General features: G+C 33.9%; 1 protein-coding gene across 2 annotated transcripts in view; it reads right to left on the bottom strand.

The window, feature by feature from the left end:
* The window catches only part of side-VII (sidestep VII transmembrane protein), a 306,643-nt gene that overhangs the window by 25,792 nt on the left and 256,628 nt on the right, over positions 1-24,223 (bottom strand). For both annotated transcript variants that reach the window (XM_076126877.1, XM_076126876.1), the window contains exons 3-7: positions 15,007-15,139; positions 10,444-10,652; positions 3,850-3,960; positions 3,208-3,411; positions 554-705 (exon numbers count right to left, since the gene is read on the bottom strand). In XM_076126877.1, the coding sequence (XP_075982992.1) occupies positions 554-705; positions 3,208-3,411; positions 3,850-3,960; positions 10,444-10,652; positions 15,007-15,139 (809 nt within the window). The remainder of the gene's footprint in view (positions 1-553; positions 706-3,207; positions 3,412-3,849; positions 3,961-10,443; positions 10,653-15,006; positions 15,140-24,223) is intronic.

Genomic DNA, 24,223 nt, shown 5'->3' on the forward strand with positions numbered 1-24,223 from the left:
GCAATTATAAAAATAGTCCGGACTAATCCTGTATAATGAGAAAAATGTTTAAATACTTGACAGCTTTTGGTACAAGAGCTCAGACGATCATTGAAATTTATAAATATTTTATTAGAATTATAATGGTGCGGTATTAACCAGTCGGCAAACGATCACTTGGTTAAGCAATCTGTACAGCGGACAATCTTTCTTTGGTGACCGCTTTATAGTACCTACTTCAGCTGTTGTTATTTAAAAGACATTTAAGTTGAAGTCAATTACCGTCCTATCCCAATATTATATATTTAGATAAGTATAGACTAGTTTGGTTACAAGCAAAACTCTGTTATTTTGAAGCAATTACATTCGATTACTAGACTGTGATAATTAACTAAATAATATTAGTAGTAGTCGCAGTAGTAGTACTTAGTACTTATCTAAGTCGAAAAATAGGCACTTTAGCATGACAAAAAGACTGCACTAACTAGGCAAAGACAAAAGTCTTAAGGCGAATGACGATTACCCTATATAAACTTATTACTAAAAAGAAGAGATATGATAATATTTTCATTACCGTTTCTTTAGCGTTGTTTATCCGATGTCCGTTCTTCCACCACGTGATGGAGGCTGGCGGTCGTGACCCTGAACTTTGACAGAGCAGGTCGTATCTTCTGCTGGCTGATAGCGGCTGGTTTGAGCCCAGGATGTGGACTGTCAGTGGTGGAACTGGAAAGAGAATAAATATTAGAATACCCAATAATAATAGACTATAACCATTTATGAATACTGAGGTACTATGCCGAAACTGACAGAGTGAGTGGCGTTTTGACAGTTTTTCCGTACATTTTCAAAAGCATTATTTGACAATCAATTTTGCGCCCAAAACTTAATAATGTACACATGTGTCTTAGTGGGCTTAGGGATCGAGTAATATTACTGTAATTATGATTAAAAATTCTTGACTACCCTATAGTTGTGTGATACATACGTTTGAACAATACCATAATACCATAGTAATATAGAACTGTTTTCAGGTTACCAGGTTTATAGTAACGCGTCCTGTATAAGGCAACAAGCTCAGTCCTTGCTACATCGGCACAAAAGAACATCAGTTAATAGTTGGTATAACATTAAAAGTCATATAAAAAAATGTATACTTCGATCTACCCCATCCAGCAAACAGACACGAGACAAGCAATTTATGTACTGAAGTTAAAATAAATGTTTTATTCGATATTGTAATAGGGTCCAAGGGAATCAGAATAGGCAAAAAGGTTTAAGCTCTAAACATAAATATTTGATTTGGTTTGAATTTTTTACGCCAATTTTTAGGTAAAATAACTTACGTGTACTTATTTTGATAAAAGCTTTATGTTTTATTCATAAATGATTTTAATATTACTGGATACATTTTCAATATAACAATTCTTATATTTGTTTTACTAATAGATAACTTTAACATTCCTGGAAATTTGTACTTTTATCCCCAAAAGTGGACGAACGAAGAATAAATAAATAAATTTAACCCACTATTGTCCCACTGCTGGGCAAAGGTCTTCTCCCGTAATGAGGGAGGAGTTAGGCCTTCAGTCCTCTACACTGGCCAAGTGCTGTCGGGTCTCTGCTTACCTAAAGAAATTTTTGTTTTCCTTCATCGTTGGATCAAGTGAAAACTTCTTGCATGGGAAGTACCTACTTATACCACTCGGTAACCAACAACAAGTGATTCAACAAAATCATCGATCATAAATTATACCCCGAAGCCATAAACCTCTACAAAATAATCACTATCTAAATCAACAGCTCTATAACTAAATACAGTCCCTTTATTGACACATTCCAAGTGACACACCAGGTATGTTTCAAAAGACACCAATAAACTGTTCGCATACCACGACCCTACGACATTCCTACTACGTTCACCGTATTTATGACCCAAACACTTTTGTTTCTACTAACACACTTATTTCCCCTTTTTATTTTGGGGTTACCGTGATATTTAGGGGTGGAACACATTGGCTTTACAATTTAGAACGGGTTTATTGTATAAGCAGTGTAAATTGCTTTTGATACTTTTGGCATCGATTTAGTCGAATTTGGAAACTAGCAGTCTGTTTGATACATCTATATTATGAGTTATGATAGTCTTCTCTTGTGCTTAATAAATCCGTTGGAAATTTCAAAGTTTCAAGTCGAAAATAGTAGTTCGAGCAAAATACGCTAAGGGCGCAAATTCAGTCTTTTTACACAATTATTTTAGTATTTACCTACTAAATGTTAGTTTATTGTGGCTGGAGATATTCCTTGCGAACTATTTCGCAATTAATGAAAGTAGCGTATTTTAAAAAAACAAAGCAGTTGCCAATGCATGCGACAGTCATTCGCAAAAGTTGTCTAAAAAGCGATTTATCAGCACTTTTGTTTATGCTAAATAGTGTTGTATGAGTGTCATTAATTGCAAAATAATGCACTAAAATACACTTCACAGCAAAATAGTTGGTACAAAAAGTATCGCGTAAGCTCGGGCCCTTATTCGTTTTTTTCTTAGATCGCTTCATAATCTGGCAATTGGAGTAATCACGCAATATCTCGTGTTAAAAGCAATCGTGTCAAGTGCGGTTGACTTTGCCCACTAACAATAATAAATATGAGAAAACCTCACAGTTTTGTTTTGGCTTTACAAGAAAATTTGTAAAAGGAAATATAGAAAGTGTTTTGTTGTTCGAAAAGTTAATATATTTGTGTGATATTTTGACGATACAGTGGCAATTTATAGTGCAAGTAGTAGGGTTTGCAACTATAGATAATGAAGTCTGGAGTACAAATCCCGAGTAGAATACTTTTTCAAGTTACCGGAACTGGTGACGTGCTTTGTACTAGGCGATAAGCTCAGCGGGTTTTCATGGGGTCAAAATTACAACCTACCAAAAGTGAGTGTATTTTGGATAACGGTTTAAAATAAATATGATTACAGCCAGGTTAATATGATTTGCTAGTATAAGAGATTTATTTGAATTAAGATTGTATGATTCTGAAACCGTACAAAAACCATATTATAAAGTTTGTTTTGCGACGAATTTGTATGATTCGACTTTTCATGTCGTTATAGTACAGTAATAACGATATTATGAATTTGACCAATTAGATTAATGTTTGCTTTAAAATCCAATTCTACGAGCCACCAAGTATAAGGGCCTAATTCATCATTAACAGTTACCAAATACTCACAATTCATATCTAAAGTAAGTGTAGTCTCAATAGGATGTGCCCTCGCATGGTTGGATGCTCTGCAAGTGAAGGCTGCTCTCACGTCGACCCTGGTCAGTGGCCCCACTCGGAGTACGCCGCGGACTCCGTTCCCTGACAGCGGAGTGGCTGGCGTGTCAGTCTCTACTTCATCTCTGAACCATTTTACCCAGGGTCTTGGGCGACCTGTGGAGAAGAAATTATTTAAATACACATTGTAAAGAGAATTATCTTTTTAATTGAATTTGGGTTGTTATTTTGCAGGGTTTATTTAAACTATAGCTGCAGTAATTTAATCTCTACGTCCGGTAAGTCTCCATACCGTGTAAATTACAAAGTCTATGATATGAAAACGCTTTGATGATACTCACTAGGTAGATTAAAAATCAAATCCCAAGTCGTTTATGTGCTTATTGGTAAGAGGTTAAAAATGAATCCATAACATCTCAATCGAAATTTCGATTAAATAATGGCAAATGAAGTTAAATATGTGTTAAAAATAAAAGAACTCAATATAAAAAAAAATCGAGAGAAAGTCTGTTGCTAGCCGAATCTTTCCCATATATTTTTTAACATCATAGAGGTATTTCATCACTAAAAAGACTATGAGTATGCTATACTTACCCCCACTGACGTCACACTTGAGCGTGAAGGTGTCACCCTCGATGTAAGGGCCGACGATGGCTTGCTTCACGTCGCCCTTGTCGTCCGTGATCACCATCTTGTTGGGCGGCACTGCGGACAAAAAACAATATTAGAACATTACTTGTTTAATTAGAATCACTGCAGGTACATTCACTTACAGTAGCTTTGAAGATCGTAACTGTTATTTGAGAAGTTTTTATGTCTTGGCTACAATGATTACTAATCTTGATATAACTCTTGAGATAACTTGAAGTAACCTTTTTGTGCTTCATTTTTATCATACTTATAAACGTTTTTGTTTGTCGTTACATGAACATACTAAGAAATTACCAATGTCGTTGTTGTTAATTTCAAATAAATTAGATTTTTTCTTCGTTTAACTAAAACAACGTAACCTAAGCTTCTACAGTATATCGAGAGTCACAACCATTTTTTCGCACCTCATAATCATAAGCTTGCAAAGCCTCACACAGGTCATCGTAAAACAAAATGAAACGAAAACACGTAACAAAAACACAGCCTTAATTTTTCAGCTCCAATTATAAATTACAATGGTATTTGTCAAGAGAAACCAAGTAATTGGTTTCCATTGTTAAGTAACGTTCGACCGAGTACGATTGTCAGTTTCAAATTGGCTTTTTCACGTACTTGTAATATGATATTTTTAATTTCACGGTTCATTTGTTTAAACAGTTGCGTTAATTTGTTTAATTAAATACTAGAGCTCTGGCTTCACCCGGGTTTAACAAAGTATACGAATTATGTAGTACATTTGGTGAATTGCAAATGTACAGTTTCAAATAGTTAAAAGTGTTCTTGAATTCGGGCGGTCTGATTCACCGATGATTTAGATTACCTAACGATCTGATCTCACAAAATATCTAACATTTTCAACACATTGTTTGTGGTATGGATGCAAGCTGTGATTATACGTTTGTATGAAACGATGAACAATCAATTAGATTAAGTAAATATTTTTTGTTCCTTAATAAAACTGAATCTGAATTAAACCAAGAAATAATATTGATAGTATTCTACAGACACAATTATGGTGTATGTAAATCTTTTTTTTTGTATATTATATCACAGAGAAACCTAATATGCTACTTTTATAGCTGCAGTACCGACATATTAATTAATAAGTTCAGAAAGTCTTTGATTATTGTTTATTTTTTAAGAAACATTTCTTGTTACTCTAATATTTATTTTGATTTTATTCAATATCATTGTTTGAAAATGTTTTTCCCTGGCTTTTTATAGAATAGGGAAGTGTAAATAAAAATGCAAATGGGTATTTAGTTGATGTTAACTCCCATTAAGCTGATCGGAGGCATAAAATCTCTGCTAAGAATATCGATAATGACCTTAATATAATTTTTATAGCTCACTTCCCCCACTTTTATTATTCATTAAGATTTAATTCCATTTTTATTGAACAACTTTTATGTCCAATTATTTTATAATAGCCCTCAGTCGACTTGTGAGAGCAAATTGTGTTAATTTTTGGGCGTGAACAGTTAAGTGTTCTAAAAGAATAATGAATTTATTCCACCATTTACTTAGTAAATATTAGTTCAAGGAATTCGTTAAATAAAGGAATTATCGCCATTAGAACGAGGTATTGTTTTAAATGATTCTTTCAATATTAGCTAAGTTAAAGTTCAACAATGTAAGTGCCCACTCAAACCCAAAGTCAAAGATTAACATAATTATTTGTATATACTTCGAGAATAATATATAATTTCTTTTCAATTTGTTAGATATCGCAGTGGTTGTACTCCTACGAACAATATTATTTCATTCTAATACGAATTAAATTAACTTACGAAGTAGCGGGTGTTTTCGCGCGATTCTGTATAGTCGGTAATTTTGAGTCCCGAGAGTTTGATATTTGAAATCTATTTCAAAAATTGTTCCTGTGACACCTGCTAGAGGCGCTCGCTGATCAGATTTTCCTACACAAGAATTCGGTAGCTAAGCCGGTTGACAGTGGTTAAAAATCGTGCTACCGAAGAAGCACTTTTTAAATTGGTATTATTATTTTAAAAAATCGGTAAATTGTAAAAAATTGCACCACAGAGCAGAGCAGTATTTATAAACTTCAACAGTATTCTAAGATCTTCATAACCTAAATCAAAGCCTATAAATTTAATTAAACTCTAAATTATATTTATTATTATAGCTCTTATTAATGAAACAAAATATTTATCGCAAGATATTCACAAATTAAAATACTGATAACGATGTTCTCAGATATATTAATAATTCACTGAAGAGGTATATATAGGGAACATCAAAGAAATAACTGTAGATCAAAGGCCCAGTAGGTATTTATGCCGAAGGGATGGAATAAAAACATCGCTATTAGTATAATGTTACATGACGGATATTTCCAAGAAATGGTTTGTGTAAAGTCATGTTAGAACTAAAGTTGGTATAGAGAGGAATAGAGGGGCTTTATAACCCTGAATTTTAAGGCAATTCAAAATCCCTGCTAATATCTTAAATGCCAACCTAACTCTGTCTGTCCTTTCATTACGCTTAAAGCACATGTATGTTCTGGATAAAAATGTGTACAAAGAAAGTTTGAAATACAAAATATGATCCAAGATGACATACTTCCTATAACTGTCCTTGGCAAGAGTCTTCGCCAGGCATAAGGGTAGGGTCTTAAGTCCACCACGCTAGCCAAGTGAAGGTTAGGGACATTGCTTTCTTTTAAGAATTGTGTTAAATAACTCTCAGGCATGTAAAGTGCTATAAAGTTACTATTTTACTTATTTCAGTTAACGCAATTCGATCGAAACAAGGTATCCTAACCTTATAATCTCAATCACGTTTAAGACTTTATGCATTATAATATTATACTTATTTCAGTTTCGCAATTCGTGCATTCCATACTAGACTCATTTAAAATAAACTACAGTAAAACATAAATAAAACAGTTTATAGAATTGTGAGTCAGGAGGAAATGGATGGTGGCGAATAAAGTGCTTTGAATCAGACTCCTCGAGGTGTACACAAATCGTATTTTGCTTGGCGGCCATTTAATAAATAGGTTTGTTTAGAGCATTTATTTTTATGCAGTATTTTTTTAAAGATGATTTATGTTTAGATAATAGATAGTATGTGCCGTCTATCTGCCATGTGTGGAAGCAAAGTAATGTTATTAGTTAGACGAACTATGTTAATTAAAATGATTTGTTCCTAGTCTGAAAGGAAAAGACCGGCTTTCTAGGGCCTAACACCGTAATCATGTTCAAAAACCTACTAAAACTAAAACAATTTCAAAACGGACAAGTTTCTAATATTAATTCGTATAAAGAAACTTTGTAGTGACTGTAACAATAAAAGATACACATTTACAGCGACGTAACGGGGACGACACGACTCCGTTACTATCTTATGTACAGTCATAGGCATACAACAGGATCTACTGAGCTATTTTCTAATTATTTAATTTAATTTCAACGAATGGCAAAATCTATTGAAATAATAAAAAATTACATGTTATGGAAGACAGAGTTAGTTAAATTCACTCTGAAAATTAATTCAGCCTGCGACCACCAGTGTAACGAGTGTCGAAACGTCAGACATTTTAAGGTATACAATACACATAAAATCCAATTGGTAGATTTTGGGCTTATCTCGAACAGACAGACTGATCGATTAGATTGTTTTATAATGAGATGAAGTTAAGGTAAATGAAAATTTATGGTCAGTATTCAGTACACTGCTGCTTTACCGTATGTACACTATAATTTAAGATAGAAAACGATGTACAGAATATTGACTTTCAAATAGTTGTCAACTTAGATACGTCCCACAGGCCATCGTTTTCGGGAAATCACTCAGAAAAAACAGAAGAAACTTAAAAGTAAAGAATGTTGCCTAATATCTAAACTACATATTTCAACGCTACCGACTGTACAATATTGTCCAAAGTATAAAGCAGGCCGTATAAAGGACATCGCAGTGACAGTTCTCGTAAATAAACAGTCTTTGTGCTGTGTAGCGCTGAGTTAATGTGTAGTTTAATTTTACTCACACATAACTAGCTTGGGTGGGCGGTTTTAAGCTTAGAATGTATTTTAAAACGTGTATTTCGTGTATCTAGTTTTACTAGTACATAAAGGAAAACAGGCAAATCTACCTCTCAAACTCTTGATTTCTTGACTATGCGGTGAACCAGTCAAGAAATCAATACTTCAAACTTGCTTCTTTCCTAAGAATAGCTCTTGTGTCGCGGAGACATTTATAAACATACAAACAAGCAACGGACAGAGGGTATAACCAGACCCGAAACAATTATTTGTGGATCAAACAAATAGGTGTTTCCTGTGGCAATCAAACCCACGATCTTCCAACGCAATGGTAGCGGCGGCGTGGCGACCTAAACCACTGCGTCACGGAGGCATATATAAACTATAGGTACCCGGACGAAGTCAGACCGGGCCGCTAGTAACTCTATAAAAATAGAATCACAAAATAACTTAGAACACACAAAGGCATTTTAATATCATCAATTTGTATACAGTTCGTTGTGTCCCGAGTGTATAACAATAATGTAGTCTTTGTGTAGCAGCCAAGCCTTGCACTTTGTGCAACTACCTTCGAATAATCTTATTCTATGTCAGAGAGCATTCCTCTGGAGTCCGTTGCCATGGTAACGAGAGGTTATAGTGCTCGTATTTTTTGTTTAAGTGCGTTGCTATGGTAATGCCGTTGTTAGTCGAATTTTTGGTTTAATTCTTGAATGTTTTCCATAAGTTGCAATTATGTCCAGCTTCGCCTTACGTCTTGAACTAAACGTACACTAAAAACTTTTTCTAAAGCGCTCTATGTAGTAATAAATATCGCATAAAATCATATTAATAGATTTTGGGCCTACTTAAACAAAAAGACTGATATGACGAATAAACTTGTTCTAAAATGAGATGTAGTGAAGGACCAGTCGGCTGAAACTCCAAACTATGATTATTTGGGAAACATTTTGGTGAAAAATGTCACACGTCTATAAATCTGTTCCTTGATTTCATGGTGATAGGTAGATACAAAATTGTTATTTGCTCGGCCTCGTTTGTCATATATTTATTTTCTTGTGTACAATAGCAATTTAGAACACTAAATAATTTACCATTTATAGGAAAAAGTTACTGAACTGTAGAAAACTAGTCGTCAAATTTTAAATGCTTACTTCTATGAATACCAAAAGCATACTGATTGCAGAGAAATCATCTACTTATATAATATGGATCGAAAATTATATTCACCAAGTATTTCCTCATTATCCAAACATACCGTGAGTTATATACTAAGCATGTATATTATATAATATTCTACAATTAATATTCCGTTCGTGTACACGTAATCAATTCTTGGAAATTCAATTAGTATACCACAAGATATTTCACTTGAAACCTACTGTTAACACAAAGTAAATGTTATAATTTGCAATGTAATTACGTATATAATAATATTATATACCAGATGGTTATCGAAAAACAACGTAATAGTATCGACTCTCTCATGAAACCAAAAATAAATGTTGGTGTAATTGAATAAAAAGTTTGGGGTTTCGCGAGACTGTCAAACGCTTACTTGTCTAGCAGAAATTAGGTACTAAAGGAAAACAGTTATAATTAAAATATAATATAATCAATACCTGATTTGCTTTCCATACAAAATTTGTCGATATTTTAAAAATTGCCCCTTCGGCTAAAATTTGCTAAAGTTGTTTTATATGTTTGTAAAAGTCCCTACTACACAGGATTAGTATTTATTAGCACGTTTACAGAAATAACATACTCCTAAAGTATCTTCTATTTAAAGATAAAATGAAAGAATCTTTAATATAAAACTGAGTACAAAAGGACTTTTTTATACCTAGAAACAGATTTTACGTTCTGAATTAGACCATATTGTTATAAGATTAAAGTTAAATTTAGAATTAATCACCAGACACGTGGAAGGTGTATTAAGGTTTAATAAATTAATATGTTTCCTCCTATTTTTACACTGTATATATTAAAATTTGCCTTTTTAATACGATTCTACGTATTTATTTATTAAGATCGCTGAAAACCTGGAAATTTCATTAACAAATATATTATGATAAAATATTTTTAAAATAAAGATCAAATGAATACGTTACAACAAATTAAAGGGAATCGAAAATTATGTTTTCTTTTATGCGTCAAAACGAATTATTTTACAATATACAAAATGCGTTTACTAATAGCTTCTGATTCAAGTAAGTATGTCCATTTCCTAATATTTACATAGTGACCGCATTTTGTATTTTGAAAATTTTGCCGGAACCAATTTTTTAAATGTTTAAATTGCTTTTGGAAGATGGTCCTGGACAAATAGAGAACCTAAATATTTAAGACACTTAAATGTTATTGATTATTATAACTGGACGATTTTGCAGAAAGAGAATCTAGTACATCAGCCAATATGTATATTAATGTAAATTAATAATTTCTAAATCATCTCACGTCACTTAACACTTTTATCATAGTTCTACCAGACAGTTTACCTGCAGAAGATGACATCAAAAAAATTACTTACCGATAACAGTCAAATTGACTCTAGAATTCCTCGTCTGAGCTTGTTTGAAGTCCACCCGACACCTGTAGACGCCCTGGTCTGAGGCCTTCACTCGGTCTACTCCCAGCTCAGCCGGTCTTCTCTCGGGGAGGAAGTAGGCTCTTGACGCGAAGACGCTCTCATCTGACCAGCGTTCTGCGACACCGAAGTCGCGTTCTCTTGCGTCGACACTGGAGAAAAGACGGTCTATTAGAAAAGGTAGTAAGGTAAGCTTAAATAAAGGATTTGATAGCAGATCATGAGTGTTGCACACAAAATTCTATTGCAGAATCGAAATAACTTGAAAAATTGTTTATGTTGGCGGTAAAAATTATCCCATGGGTTTCATTTTCTAAGAAACAAACATATATTATTTGCTTGAATTACAAACAACTGGAAATAATGCCACAGCATTTTGGGTCTATCTCAATATATGTCGATACGTAGTAATTATGTAAACCTAAGAAAGCACTGAATGGATTTCTTTACCTAGATAGTTTTATAACAATTCCTGAATAAATCATACCCAATCAACAATTTCCTAAAAGTTATTTCAAGAATAAAACAATCAGATAGATCGTAGGAAACAGTCAATAAACTAATTGTTCTCCAATTATAAGAAAGCTTTACTTTTGTGGCGTTGAGCCAAAAACTTCGGAGTTGAAACAAAATTACACAACAAGAAAACAAAGATAGTCTCTCTTGACACGATGGCACTTAAAACTATAAATTTAGGGCTAATTCGTACTAAGCTTATTATTTGCCAAAAACTATTTGCATGATAAAATAGTAATTATAATCTTAAGAGGCAAACCTGTGATAGGGTTATTTTTCACTCCATAGCGCTCCAAGATATTTATTAATCTATACTAATATTATAAAGCTGAAGAGTTTGTTTGTTTGTTTGAACGCGCTAGTCTCAGGAGATACTAGTGCGAATTGAAAAATTATTTTACTGTTGGATTGGCTATTTATTGAGGAAGGCGAACAGGAGCAGAGTACCAGTAAAAATTTGTTACAATAACGGGGAAAAAATTGTGACGCAAGCGAAGTTGCGCGAGTCTAGTACTTAATATTTTAAAGTCTTTTCAGAGTATAAAGGTTCCAGTGTCGTTATTAGATTCATTTAGTTAAACCTTTACTGATCGACAACAACGTATTTCAATTAATTCTCAAACATTCGTGGCTACCTTTTACATCAAGTAACTTAAAATATAACTTCTGCTCAAATAAAGTTCACTTTTAAACCCTGCTCACAGTTAGCCAACAAACAATTAGCCGCTAATTACACACCTACTGAGTACGTACTCTAACAGCTGAAAATCAAATTAACTGATTAAACCGAAGCCCTTGCCAAGTTCGAACTTGTTCTTGTACAAAATGTTCAAGTTGGAGTAGGAAGCCTATCTTGTAAGAACTTGAGACTACAAAATGTAAGATCTATAAATATGTAATTGATTCCAGTTTTAGTTCGTGTATTAATTGGTTTTGGCTTCGGTAAGAAAAGTATTGGTAAGTTTTCAAACATTTTATTCGTTTATAAGTTGTATTTGTTACCTTATTCTTGAAGTAGTTGAACCAGAAATAAATAATAATTCTACGTATCTTATCCAAACTACACCAAGTGTTATTTTAGGGTCAATAAAGGAAATTGCGTGATATTTTCAAACTTTGAATAGCATTTTATGCGCTAGTAAGTAGGTAAACTAATTAAGATGAAAACTGTATTAATGTACATTAAATGTCTTTCAAAATAAAACAGTACCTGTTTTTATAGTAGCTAGTAGAAAATTAATCTTATTATAAAAATATAATTATGATAATTGTCAACTGAATCATAAAGATGACAAACTTACTAAGAACGCGTTTTATATCTCTAAAAGCATTTACATCAGCATTTCACATTAAGTCGATTAAAAGCAAGCTGCTCCTCACAAAAGTTATACAATAATGATGAGTCTTCAACTCAGAGATAACAGAACGGTACAAGTGTTTTCTTACTTCACAAAGTGCATGAATGTTGCAAAATCTCTAGAACAATTCCCGCTATCTCGGCAAAGTTTAAAAAGCGATATTTGTTTTGAATTCTTTTATCTCCAGTCCTAGTTGTGCCTTGTTAAAGCACCATTTATTATATTTTTTTGCTGTTTCTTTCTTTTGTTTACTTTTTTCCAGCGGCTGGAAACTGCAAGGATTCTTGCGCTTTTTGTTTGGAGATGCTGTTTTTAGATAGAGGTTCATCTTGCCTTTGTACGTCAAAAGTAGTGGAGTAAATATTGCTGCAATAATTGTTTGAAAATAGAAGTAAATTTATTTTACGCTGTGGGCCCAGTTTACAACAAAATTAAACACAGTGTTGACCAAAATGTGGCAAAAATTACGGCGTGTTAGTTTAAAGTCTAAAAAATCAGAATCCAGTCTCCAAAATAAAAACTATTGTCATAGGTGTATCATTGCCAACGCTTGAAAAAAAAAAGATAGTTATTTTTATTACACTCTTTGTTTTAATAAGTTTTAGGAGGCCCTTTTTTCCATCTCTCACACATAGTTTCCAAATGTTGTGTCCAGAATTTTGGTCGAAAATTTTGAATAGTACGTAACCCGTACCCTGGTTCGTAGAATGGACATTCCTGACATGTGTACATAATATAACAGTTGGACAGAAGTTACGCTTGCGACTACACTGATATTTCGCGTTTTTAATATTTTATAATGTAAAATTTTCTCAAATTGATTATGAGACTTTTGTGATGAATATTGGGCCTCTTGGTAAAAAATTATGAAAAATGCACTTTTGAAATACTCCTCCAGTTATGATAAAACATGTTTGCATTTTTACTTGTACTTGGTTTTATGGTAGTGCCAGTTAATATTTACCTTGTATCTCTAAAACTGAACAATAACTGACTCAATAGAAAATGTCTTTTCAAGTTTCGATACAAAATAAAAATAAAATACTCTCAATTGAACTCCCACCGATACAAAATAAACGACCTCAATATAAAAATGCTGCGATGATATTGTATTACAAAAACTATGTCTTTTCCTTTCACCAGAAGGTACCTTTAATCTGTAAATAGGATTCAACGAAGCGTGGGGAAGTCACGACCCTTTTAAGGTACCACCAGAAACAAGTCTTTGAAATTTACTTTAGCAAAGAGAGCGAGCTAAGTCGATCTTGCATGTCATATTGAAAGACGCTTTCGTGATTTTAGATCCGAATAAGGCTTGTACGTTCTAGCGTTAGGTCCCGGTCGTCAAAGGGGAAAATATTCGATACTTTTTGTAGCCATGCACTCAAAACTTTTTCGTATGCACCGACGCAAAAATCCGAGTGAAGGATTGAAATACTTTCTCAAAGGTTTTTGTAGTTCAATGAAATTTGTGATTACGAGTGCTCAAGTTCTTTGGAGAGCTTGCAATGTATGTGATTTGTGCGAGTGTTCGAGTTTTTATGGAAAAGTTTGAGGAATAGTTTTTATGCTGGAAATGTTTTATAATGATTTGCGAAACACGTTTGTTAATAGCATTTTTATACGTGATGCCAAAGCAAAGTTTGTATCCAGCACTAACGTAAAATTACTGATAACTTATAACTATTAAACTTCGCACAAAGACGAAAAGTAAATATTCAATGTCAAACAAGAATATTCAGTAAAAAGCAAGTCCCATTATAAAATGATCTAAAATTTAATAAAACACAGTTTATCAGTAGGTATATGGGATTGCAAAAGTTTAGCTAAAACGAGTGTTTGGAAAATTAAAATGGTTATTGAAATTACTTTGAACTGACTTTTACATGAACTTTGAAAACTCGAGGCCCGCTTACCGACTTCATACAAAATTAGTATTAAAATTTAGAATTTCGGAAACCGTCGGCTTGAAAGTAAGACTTTGTTAAACATTGTGACGTCAGATTGTAAAATATAAATTTTCTTTGGAATTTTACTTATGAAAGGGAAGGATTCAACGATTCATATGAACTTACAGTGTCTGTCTTATATCTGTCCTTGTCTCGCACATAGAATTTTCTTTAGGAGTAAAAGCGAGGGATGGTAGCTGTTTGAGTTAAGGCATCGTTTAGATCAAGCAGAGTCGGTCTTTATAAAGCAAATACGGGTCTATGATTCGTTGAGCTTTGAAGTTGATGTAACAAAAAACAAGAAGCTTAGTAAGTACTTTTTCTTTCCTGCTTAGCAAAGCACGCTTAATGCTTGATCTGGGAAGTAAAATCTTTCATAACACTTTATAATAGTAAGTGTTAAAATAACAACCTAAATACTTACTTGATGTTCTCTACAGCGCAAGATCAATATAAACCGCTGGGTATAGCCACAAAAAAAAATATAATACATAGTTTTTTTATAAGACGTCGATAAATTGACTACCAGGCTCAAAACAGATCAAACAGCCCGTACTCATCACACAAATATTTGTCTTGGGTGGGATTCGAACCCATCACATGCGGATATTGCGGCGAGGTACCCACTTAAACCATTGCGCTGCAATGGCAAGGGCAATTTTCAATATATTACAGTTGCTTACCTATAAATGGGCGTGCCGAGGTCCTCCCGGTACCATAACACGAGCAACACGGCGTCTTCTTCATCCTGTGTCGCGATGTCACACGGCAGGTACACCGGCTCACCCGCCACGGCTACTACTTGCGTCATTGGCACTGTGGACAAGGAAGAATAAAGTTATTACTTGGCATATTATTATAAAACTTGAGGCGAACAAACACAGTAAACAGAGCTATATGGAGATATTTCTGGTGCCATATTGTAGTTCTGTTCTTTTTTTTAAGATTAATAAGTTGTTTATGTTTCAAACCAACAAAAAAAATATGCAATAAAAAGAACTGTAATAATTTATCTTAGTAACTAGATGTAGCTCAGTGTAGATAATCATGAAGCTTTTGCCCTTGCAAATATCGTAGGTTCAATATTATGAAATTCACAACGAGTTGTTCTAGGTCCAGCTGTATTTTTTTCTTAGAAAAAATATACAACAATTTTTAATCTTCTTCAACTGAGTTTATAGATATACAAAACAAGAAAGAAAGGATAGAAGAATACTACACTGCTAAATTATAGGTCAGATAGGTCTGTAATACGACGAAAATTTTGAAGCCACGATACTCATTTTATCTATCTAAAGAAGATTACAAATTATTTACGCTTCAGAATTTAACCACATCAGAGATTTCATGAAGCGAGCATATTTAATATTTGTGAATAAGAATTGCTTGTGGGTGCACTTGACTTGGCCGGGGAGCTCATCGCGCTCAGTCGAGCAAAAGAGTTGCACCACGAGAGCACCTTCAAAAGGTTAGTCTACAAGCTAAGGACGGTGATTTGGGAGGTTCACTGGAAAATGTGGAAAGATCTATCTAAAATATCTATGTAGCTTTTATGGCAGGTTATTTAGATAGAGTATAAAGTGGTATTTTGTGTGCTTCAACGTTTTTTAGAAAGGGTAATGTTTGGATTTCAAATTATTGGAATATTTCAAAGTAATTGTGATGTACTTGATAAGTTTAGTTTGGATAATGGTCATGTAGATTTTTAATGTGGAGAATGACGTAACATTTGTTCAGTAGAAATCTTAATACGAAATACATGAGCAAATCGCCGCCATTTTGTAGTATAATTGCGCCGTATCTATAACCCCCACAGTATTATAATTTCGAAGATCTAAACCGAATATCGTTTTAATCATTTTAATTTTCAGTTCCGTACACTATCTGTTGGTATCCTCTGGTAAAGTTAAACTGCAGCCACAATTCAAAGAAAGGAAGTGGCTGGAAATAAATCAAAAGTAATCAGTAGACTTTGCGGACTTTTCCAATATAAACATAGTGAAGCATCGTTTCAATTTCCTCACATTTCATCACTGTATTTTTAGGCCCAACCAACGCTATTTTCCAAAAGGCAGATTTATCTTTGTTATTGTTTCGCGTCTGCTTGGCTTTCGTCGATCGTGCGGATTTGAATTTGAATATTATTGAAGCTACCATTCATATTTTTAGCGGTTTGGACTAAGGAAGAAAGATTTATGTTGTTGTAGGCTCGGTGCTTCAGATGGATAAGCATTTAAGCGATATCTTTAAAATTGTGTTAAGATTTTTCTGTAGAAACTCTTGAAGCGTGAAGTGAATTATGATTCAAGCGTTTTTAAAGCAGAGAGGCTTTTTTATGCTGGTTTTTGATATCGTTAGTTACAAAACGCTTTTCTTATGAAGCCTGTCTGCATACTATTAATTAAATTTCCACAAGACCAAACGGTTGTAGCCTGGAGTTGATCGCTGAAAATACTGATTAACTTATTTTGACTAGTAACAATGAATGAAGATAAGGTTTTCAAATTCAGGAAAAAGGCTTTTTCGCATTTTGTAGTGTTTTCAATTAAAGATTTTTAATGTTCACACTACTTCTTAGTGCTTATAAATCTGCTCAAGCCCCGTCCATTCCAACCAGCCTTTGCCATTAAACGTATTAATCTAAAAACAAAACATTTTCTTTTAGTAAAAAATAAAACTCCTCGACAATATTTTATTCAGGCTAAGATCGTTTTAAATCACTTAAAAGTAGACCGGGAGTTGTTAGAGGAACACGGATAAACTATGTCCGGACTAACACAAATACAGTGCGCTTTTCCAGTACATTGTCTCATTGCATCCGGACGGGTAAGAACGCCGGATAACCGGATGGCAGGCACGTCACTTAGCTGTGCTCTTCTCGATTTATTGTTTGAACTTCTTGGATGTTTGAACGGTTTTTTTTAATGTTTTATAGAACTTAATAAGGAAGTAGATTTTTTGTTTGTTTAACTTTTAATGAAGGGAGTAAGATGGCGTTATTATTCTGTTTTGAAGAATTGTACTCCTTTTTTCTGTTTTGCCTGTCTGGTTCCTGCTACTACTCTGGTAACAGCTAGGTTGTTGATTAATCTAGTGTTTTGTATTTAAGTTGTCTTGGTTCCGTGTCTTTTTATTTAGTTGGTTAAGAAGTCAATTTATTGTTTAAGTTACTTAGGCCACCCGAAGACCTTTATCATGATTTAGCACGTGTTATCTTGATAGGTAACACCGGTGTCAATTTTTCACGTATAGTCCTAAGGCCTGAAGCGTGGAAACATTCAGATAAAAATCACTGATATGTCGACTTCTAAAGATAACCTTGTCAAAGGTTGCTTAAGCCAGTTATTGTTTTGCAATCCAACATGGACTTAATAATAGATAACCATAGAATCAGTGACATTCATAACTTGCTGTGTCAAATTTCTAGTCTTCTCACATATAATAATAATAAATTGATATTATGAAGCAGTACTCCCTACCGCTTCATAATATGGTTTATATAATAAGGCATTATTATGAAATCTGTTCTCAAGTTGTAAAGTCATAACATATTTTATTACTGCAAAGAAAACGTATTTACTTATCTATTGAGGATTTCTAAAATACTGTGGTATTCGATTTCTATATCAGACCCATCGGTTATCGATAAGCACGTTAAGCAACATTTCGTGAGGACACCTCATAGATGGGTGACCGCTGACTGGAAGTTGAACTGAGCCTCTCAGTACGTCAAAAGTTGCTAAGCCATGATACGTGTCTTTGAGTGGATTCTACTATTTTGTCTCTAGGATGACCAATTGACCAAAAACCATACGAAAAAAAACAAAAAGCTGTAGGTATCGCAATATAATATCAAATAAACATATCAGTTATGTTATTTCTTCAGAAAGGTAAGATGCGTAGTAAACGTAACTGGTAGGCGTGTACGACGTCATGGTATGAATGTGAATGAGGCAGAGGTATGCAGGGATCGTAGCGTTCTTCAGTCTCTGTCTACCCCCATGGGGATAAGGATGGGAATACGATATACGAACGTGATATGGATTTATAATTTTAACTAATTGCTTTATACCATTGCAGTCTGTAAGTCAAAATGAAGACTAACCCTCTTATTCATAAACACACTATAAATTATGTTTTCTTTTTTTCAGTTCGCTAAGGAGTGAAAGAAACAAAACAAGCCTTTCATAACTTCATATATTTTTATGAATTAGAGGGTACATTTTTAATGCTGAATACACTGCTTTGTAGATTGCTAAGGCTTTATCTAGACTGCTAATTTAGAGGTCATGAGATTGTATCCATTGCACTACTGACGTGAACTCACTTCTAACACAAAGTCAGCTAAGCTGAACACAGCATTACAAATCTTTTTGTACCCCACAAGAAGATTTTAAATACTGTGTAGTTAATACTACTATTCCTCGTTGAGAAAGAAAAAGACAAAGCATATATTCAAGTGCTACATGGATGATTGAATAAAAAGTCGCAGAAACTCCAACCAATGCCCCTAAACGCCCAAATCACAATATTCAAGTTTAAAAGAGTTCAAAAACCCAAAAAACACGATAACCAGATTCCTCGAAACCCCCAGGTCATGAAACATGTATGCAAAGCTGACGAGTACAAACCATCCGATATTATTGAATATCCTGACTATTGGATATGGTTGCAATGGAAATCGGTTCTCAGTCTGTGTCACGGAAATGCTATTAATTTCCGAATGTCGCTTCGTGTTGACGTTCGATGCTTGTGGATATATTTAGGAAATCAAATATTGTTTCTGCGGTGGAAAAAACGTGGGAATGAAGTGAAGAAGCCTTTGTGGTGTGTTTTATCGGTGATGTGGTTGAGTGTAAAGTTTCTTTATAGCTTATGTGTATGTGGAGATTGTAGGATGTATCTAGTGTTATTGTATAGCTAGGAACTTTGTCTTATTGTAGTATCTACTATATTTTTCTCGACTCATGACTGTCCCTCTGCTGGGCAAGGGTTTTCTTCGGAACGAGGGAGGGGTTAGTTTTTGAGCGCATGGACCTTGGTTCTTGGTTTTTGGCTTTGTGTCCAGTACGTTGGACAATGCAGGTTTGTTACCTATTATATTATTGAAGTAAATAGTTTTTTTATATGTCTTATGTGGGATACCATCGCAATAGGTACCCAACAGGATGGTTCTTTACCAAAATTAGGCTTAGACAATGAAAGCTACTGGCTCCATTACATAACTAAACAATGAAATACTTATCGTATACTATAATAGCACCACGGCCTTTATTTCCCTACAATAATACTATTGAGAGAAAATCACCTTCACGAACTACACCTAACAAAGAATAACCTCAGCTAAAACCAAAAACATCAGAAACACAAATTGCCGACATCCAAGCATCATGCTACTTTTTCTCCTATCTGTTATTCGTTCACGAGGCCCTTGGGAATACGCTGCCGTAAGCCGAGAATGCACCGACTAAATTATGTATTAAGTCTTACTTAAAGTACACTGCCTGCTGGCCTTAGACTGTTATGCGCGTTTGTTTAGTTAAACTGTCGTTGGATGGAGCGTATTCTTTGGAGACCGTAATTTTTAATGTTGGTACGTTTAGTGCTTTTACTGTTTGAAATGTAGAGGGACATTGTGGGAAGTAGTTTGTAATTGAGCATGCTTTTGGATCACATTAATTGACTTATGGACATTTATTTGTAGAAAAGTGCATACTACACGTCATATTATACAGACATACATATAACAAGTAATTCAAGGAAATATGGTTTTATAATTATCATTTTATTTCTTTTCTGTTTTTCAAAATAATTATTTGTGATATTTCACAATTCAAATATTTTATTTAACCCAATACTTAGTACCCAACAATCGAAAGTCATTTAAAAAAGCGACTTAAACTTTATAAACACGATTCTCTAATTGACTGGGGCTTAGATTTTGCTTTTGATTTATAAATATTTAAACGATTATAAATAAATTTAATAATATTTATGTAAATAAATTTAATAATAAGTCTGACATTTAAAATCAATGATCCAAACCACCAACTCCGATTGAAGTCCAACTGGAAATCATCGCGTAATAGCCCCAGAGTCAGTTCTAGACAAATCCCATAATCTTGTTTAGAAACCTTTCGAGTGCGAACGTGTTCGAATAAATCCTATTTCGTTACTGTGACGTCGGCATCCCTGAAAATACCCAAAATTTGACTATTCACAGCAGACGTACGGAGAAATCGAGTTAAGCTCTTCTAATTTGGCTTTGATGTTTAAACATGGTCCGTGTTGATGTTATTCAGAATTTAGGATGTTCGTTGAAAATTTTGCTATAAAACGGTTCGATATGAACTGGCCTCGAGTTTGTTTGTTCGACTAATTGATACTGCCGGATCGTATAGGGTATTTGGACTCGATGTTAGCCTGTAATAGAATTAATGTGGACTGTTTCATTATTTTGGATTTTGTTTTGTTTCGGATCAGGTTACTTCTGTTTGTAGGATTTGACCTGTTTTATAAGTGAGACTTGGAAATATGAATCGTAAATATCTTTTAGTATACTACTTTATTATACTGTTTTGTTTTTTTTCCGGGGTCAAGGTCAAGGTCACCTAAGTTTCATTAAATTCGTATTGTCTGGAATACATATTTTGTCCATAATTAGAGAGGATTCTTAATAGTATCGTCGTTTAACTTAATATACGAGAAGTAGTAGTAGAAATAGTAGACTAATAAATTGAGAATTTAGTTAAGTCACCTTAAATGGCCAGTAACATGAATACTTGGTATTGTGTTCACCCCAAATTAATGAAACAACAACACAAAGATAACATCAAAACTATAACCATCTCGAAAATTACGTTAACCCCGAAACTGCTATCTAATATTAGGGCCAAGCGTTCGAGAAACGATAATAACAGTATCCAAAATAGCTCTAAAATTTAGTGAAATCTCGTACCTCGCTGATTTTACTAACGACACTATGTAAATGAAGTAATCAACACACCTAATCCAATCTTTTTGTCATCCTTCCAAATTGCTCAAAAACGTTATTACTCCCGAACTGCAAGCACAAACTGGCAAAAAGCTTAATAAAGTACCGATATCGCAAAAGGAAATGGTTCCACTTCTATTCAAAAGTGTTGCTGTAGCAAATTGAACTGTAACTGTTTGAATTTAAAGTCGAATTTACTTCAACGTTTATTGCTGGAAGTTGGGATCCGACGACGGTAGTGGGACATCATTTGAATAATTAAAAAGCGGCTTTATCTATTTATTCAGTTTATTCCAAAAGTTGTTGAGTTGCAGTGTCTCCAATCTATGGCCAAATCTGAGGGTCCTTGGCTTTGCTACAACACTGGGGGCTTCTGGAGGGTCTTTGAGAGAAACAAGCTTTGGATCATAATTATTACAATGGCCTATTTGCAAATTATGATAATAAAGAACATTTGTATTTTGTTTCTCCCTTATTTGTTTCGTCGAAGGGTTCAAGTGATGCTTCCGTTTATTTACTAGTATGTAAATGTTTCGTATCTACATAAATGTTTCTGTGAGGTGCTTTTCCGAGCGGTTCTGGAGAGAAAATACCGTAATCCTTAGGTTAGGTGAGAGGATTGGTGAACGGTAGGTCAGTACTTGTGTATACAATCTTGTTTACTTTAGAGAAGTTTGGTTATATGTTCTCAGGCAAAACCGCATGGCATACATTATCATTATCAATGCTAATTAATTGTATTCGTGATGCCGTAGATGTATGTACGGCTAATTGTTCTACTAAATTATGGACGTTACAGGTATGTCTTGTAAATTCATGTTACAATTAGAAGCCTTTTTTAACTACAATCTTTACTTATATTGAAATATATAAGCGGGTAGAATATCTTGCAGTTTTTGTATAATTCATCTCATAGTAAACCTTTATTCATTTTAATTTTGTGTTATTTTTAGTTAGATAAAGTGACTTAGAGTATCTTGCCAGCTATTCTGGCTGAGCCTATATTCTGAACAGTCTAATCAATCTCCTAATTGTAATCTTGAAAGTCAAAAGTGTTATCATTCTTCATAATAACTTAAGTAGTACATTACTGACAGCTGACGAAATAAACCAAATCATTTTCTATTCTTTATTCTACTTTTACTAAATCAGTTTTTATTCAAGTTTTCATTGTTTATGTCCTTAAGAAGAAGGACTCTTTCGGCCACTCCAGGCTATTCGATAATCCATACGGCCCCTTTAAACTCCAAGTTTTTATCCAATTAGAACTTGACAAATACTTTTTGTTGGCAACTCTGATACAATGGTATTGAGTTTGTGTCATATTTATTAGTAAAAATCAAAGAGACAAAAAAAGATACTGACCGCCTTCAATTTTAAAAGGTTATAGTTTTGTACCTAATGTAATTGAATATTTTATTTCGAAAAGGACACGTCCTACGTTATAAAAATATGAAACGTGTGACCTCAAAGTTTTGTATTAAATTAAACTTGTTATAACTAGATAAATAAATATATATCTTTCTTATATTATTCACTACATGTAAATAAACGCATGGTGAACCTCCAATTGAAAATCAAATTGTATGGATTTGTCTTATGTTATCAGCAAAGTCAATTTAACAACATGATAGATACGCAAACACAAATAAAGTCTTACTTTTATCCGCGATACAAGCCCCAAAATTTCACAACAAAAATTTGAAAAATCCTTCCAACGTACTCAGATCATCACTTGGCAATACTTGGCATACATCGCGGCGGTGGCCAAGATAACTAAAGTATCTTCATGTGCCCTCGGCCGGCTGAATATAAAACGGTTGCACGTACTGCAAACATTGGTTCACAAGTATACAAACACGACGTGTGAAGCAAACATGTGGAAGAAGTCATTGTTAGTGATTGGCTATTTTTTCCGCTTAATTATCTTCTTCGCTATTGGAGGACTGGTAAATTTTGTTGGGTTTTTGTGTGGTGTGATTGTCGAAAATAGGGTTTCGAATGCGTTTTGAAGTGACCTGTCTCCACAATTAAATTAATTACAAGCCAGAGATTTTAGTGACGTAGCAAAACATCTTTGAAACATATGGTAGCTCTTAATAATGTTCCCAATTTCATATATCGGGTTAATCTCATTAATAAAGAGTTGGTTATAGTCGGTGCATTGTATACATATGTGTGTATATAAAACGGTTGCACGTACTGCAAACATTGGTTCACAAGTAAACAAACACGACGTGTGGAACAAACATGTGGAAGAAGTCATTGTTAGTGATTGGCTATTTTTTCCTCTAATTATCTTCTTCGCTATTGGAGGAGTGGTAAAATTTTGCGGGTTTGGTGTCGTGTGATTGTCGAAAATAGAGTTTTGTGTTCGATTTTAAGGTATTATTCTATAAATTACGGATCAGAGACTACATTGACGCAGTTAAACATATTTAAAACACACTAGCCGTAAAATTTTCCCCTTTTTATTACTACGTGGTCGAATTTGGATCTGGTCATAGTTTTAGTCAGTGTATTGAACGGTTGCACGTACTGCAAACATTGGTTCACAAGTATACAAACAGTACGACGTGTGAAGCAAACATGTTGAAGAAGACATTGAGTGGTGATTGACCTTATTTTTTTCTTAATTAGCTGGTTCTCTTTTTTCATAGTAGTAGGATTCAACTTAAGATGTTTTTATCTTTGCTTAAATGACAATTCTTACTGAGACGCGGGGATTTCTATAAAAGTCTTACACGTTTTCATAGATTCCTGTAGCGCGATTTTCTATACTCAGTTCTATCAGGTATACACATCACTTATAATACTTTAATAAATAGTTCCTACATGACACAAGGACCGTGGATTAGGTTATCATACATATATTTGTCGATAACTACTCTGTTGTCTATAGTCAG

Source organism: Anticarsia gemmatalis, chromosome 19, assembly GCF_050436995.1.
Source record: "Anticarsia gemmatalis isolate Benzon Research Colony breed Stoneville strain chromosome 19, ilAntGemm2 primary, whole genome shotgun sequence".
NCBI lineage: Eukaryota > Metazoa > Arthropoda > Insecta > Lepidoptera > Erebidae > Anticarsia > Anticarsia gemmatalis.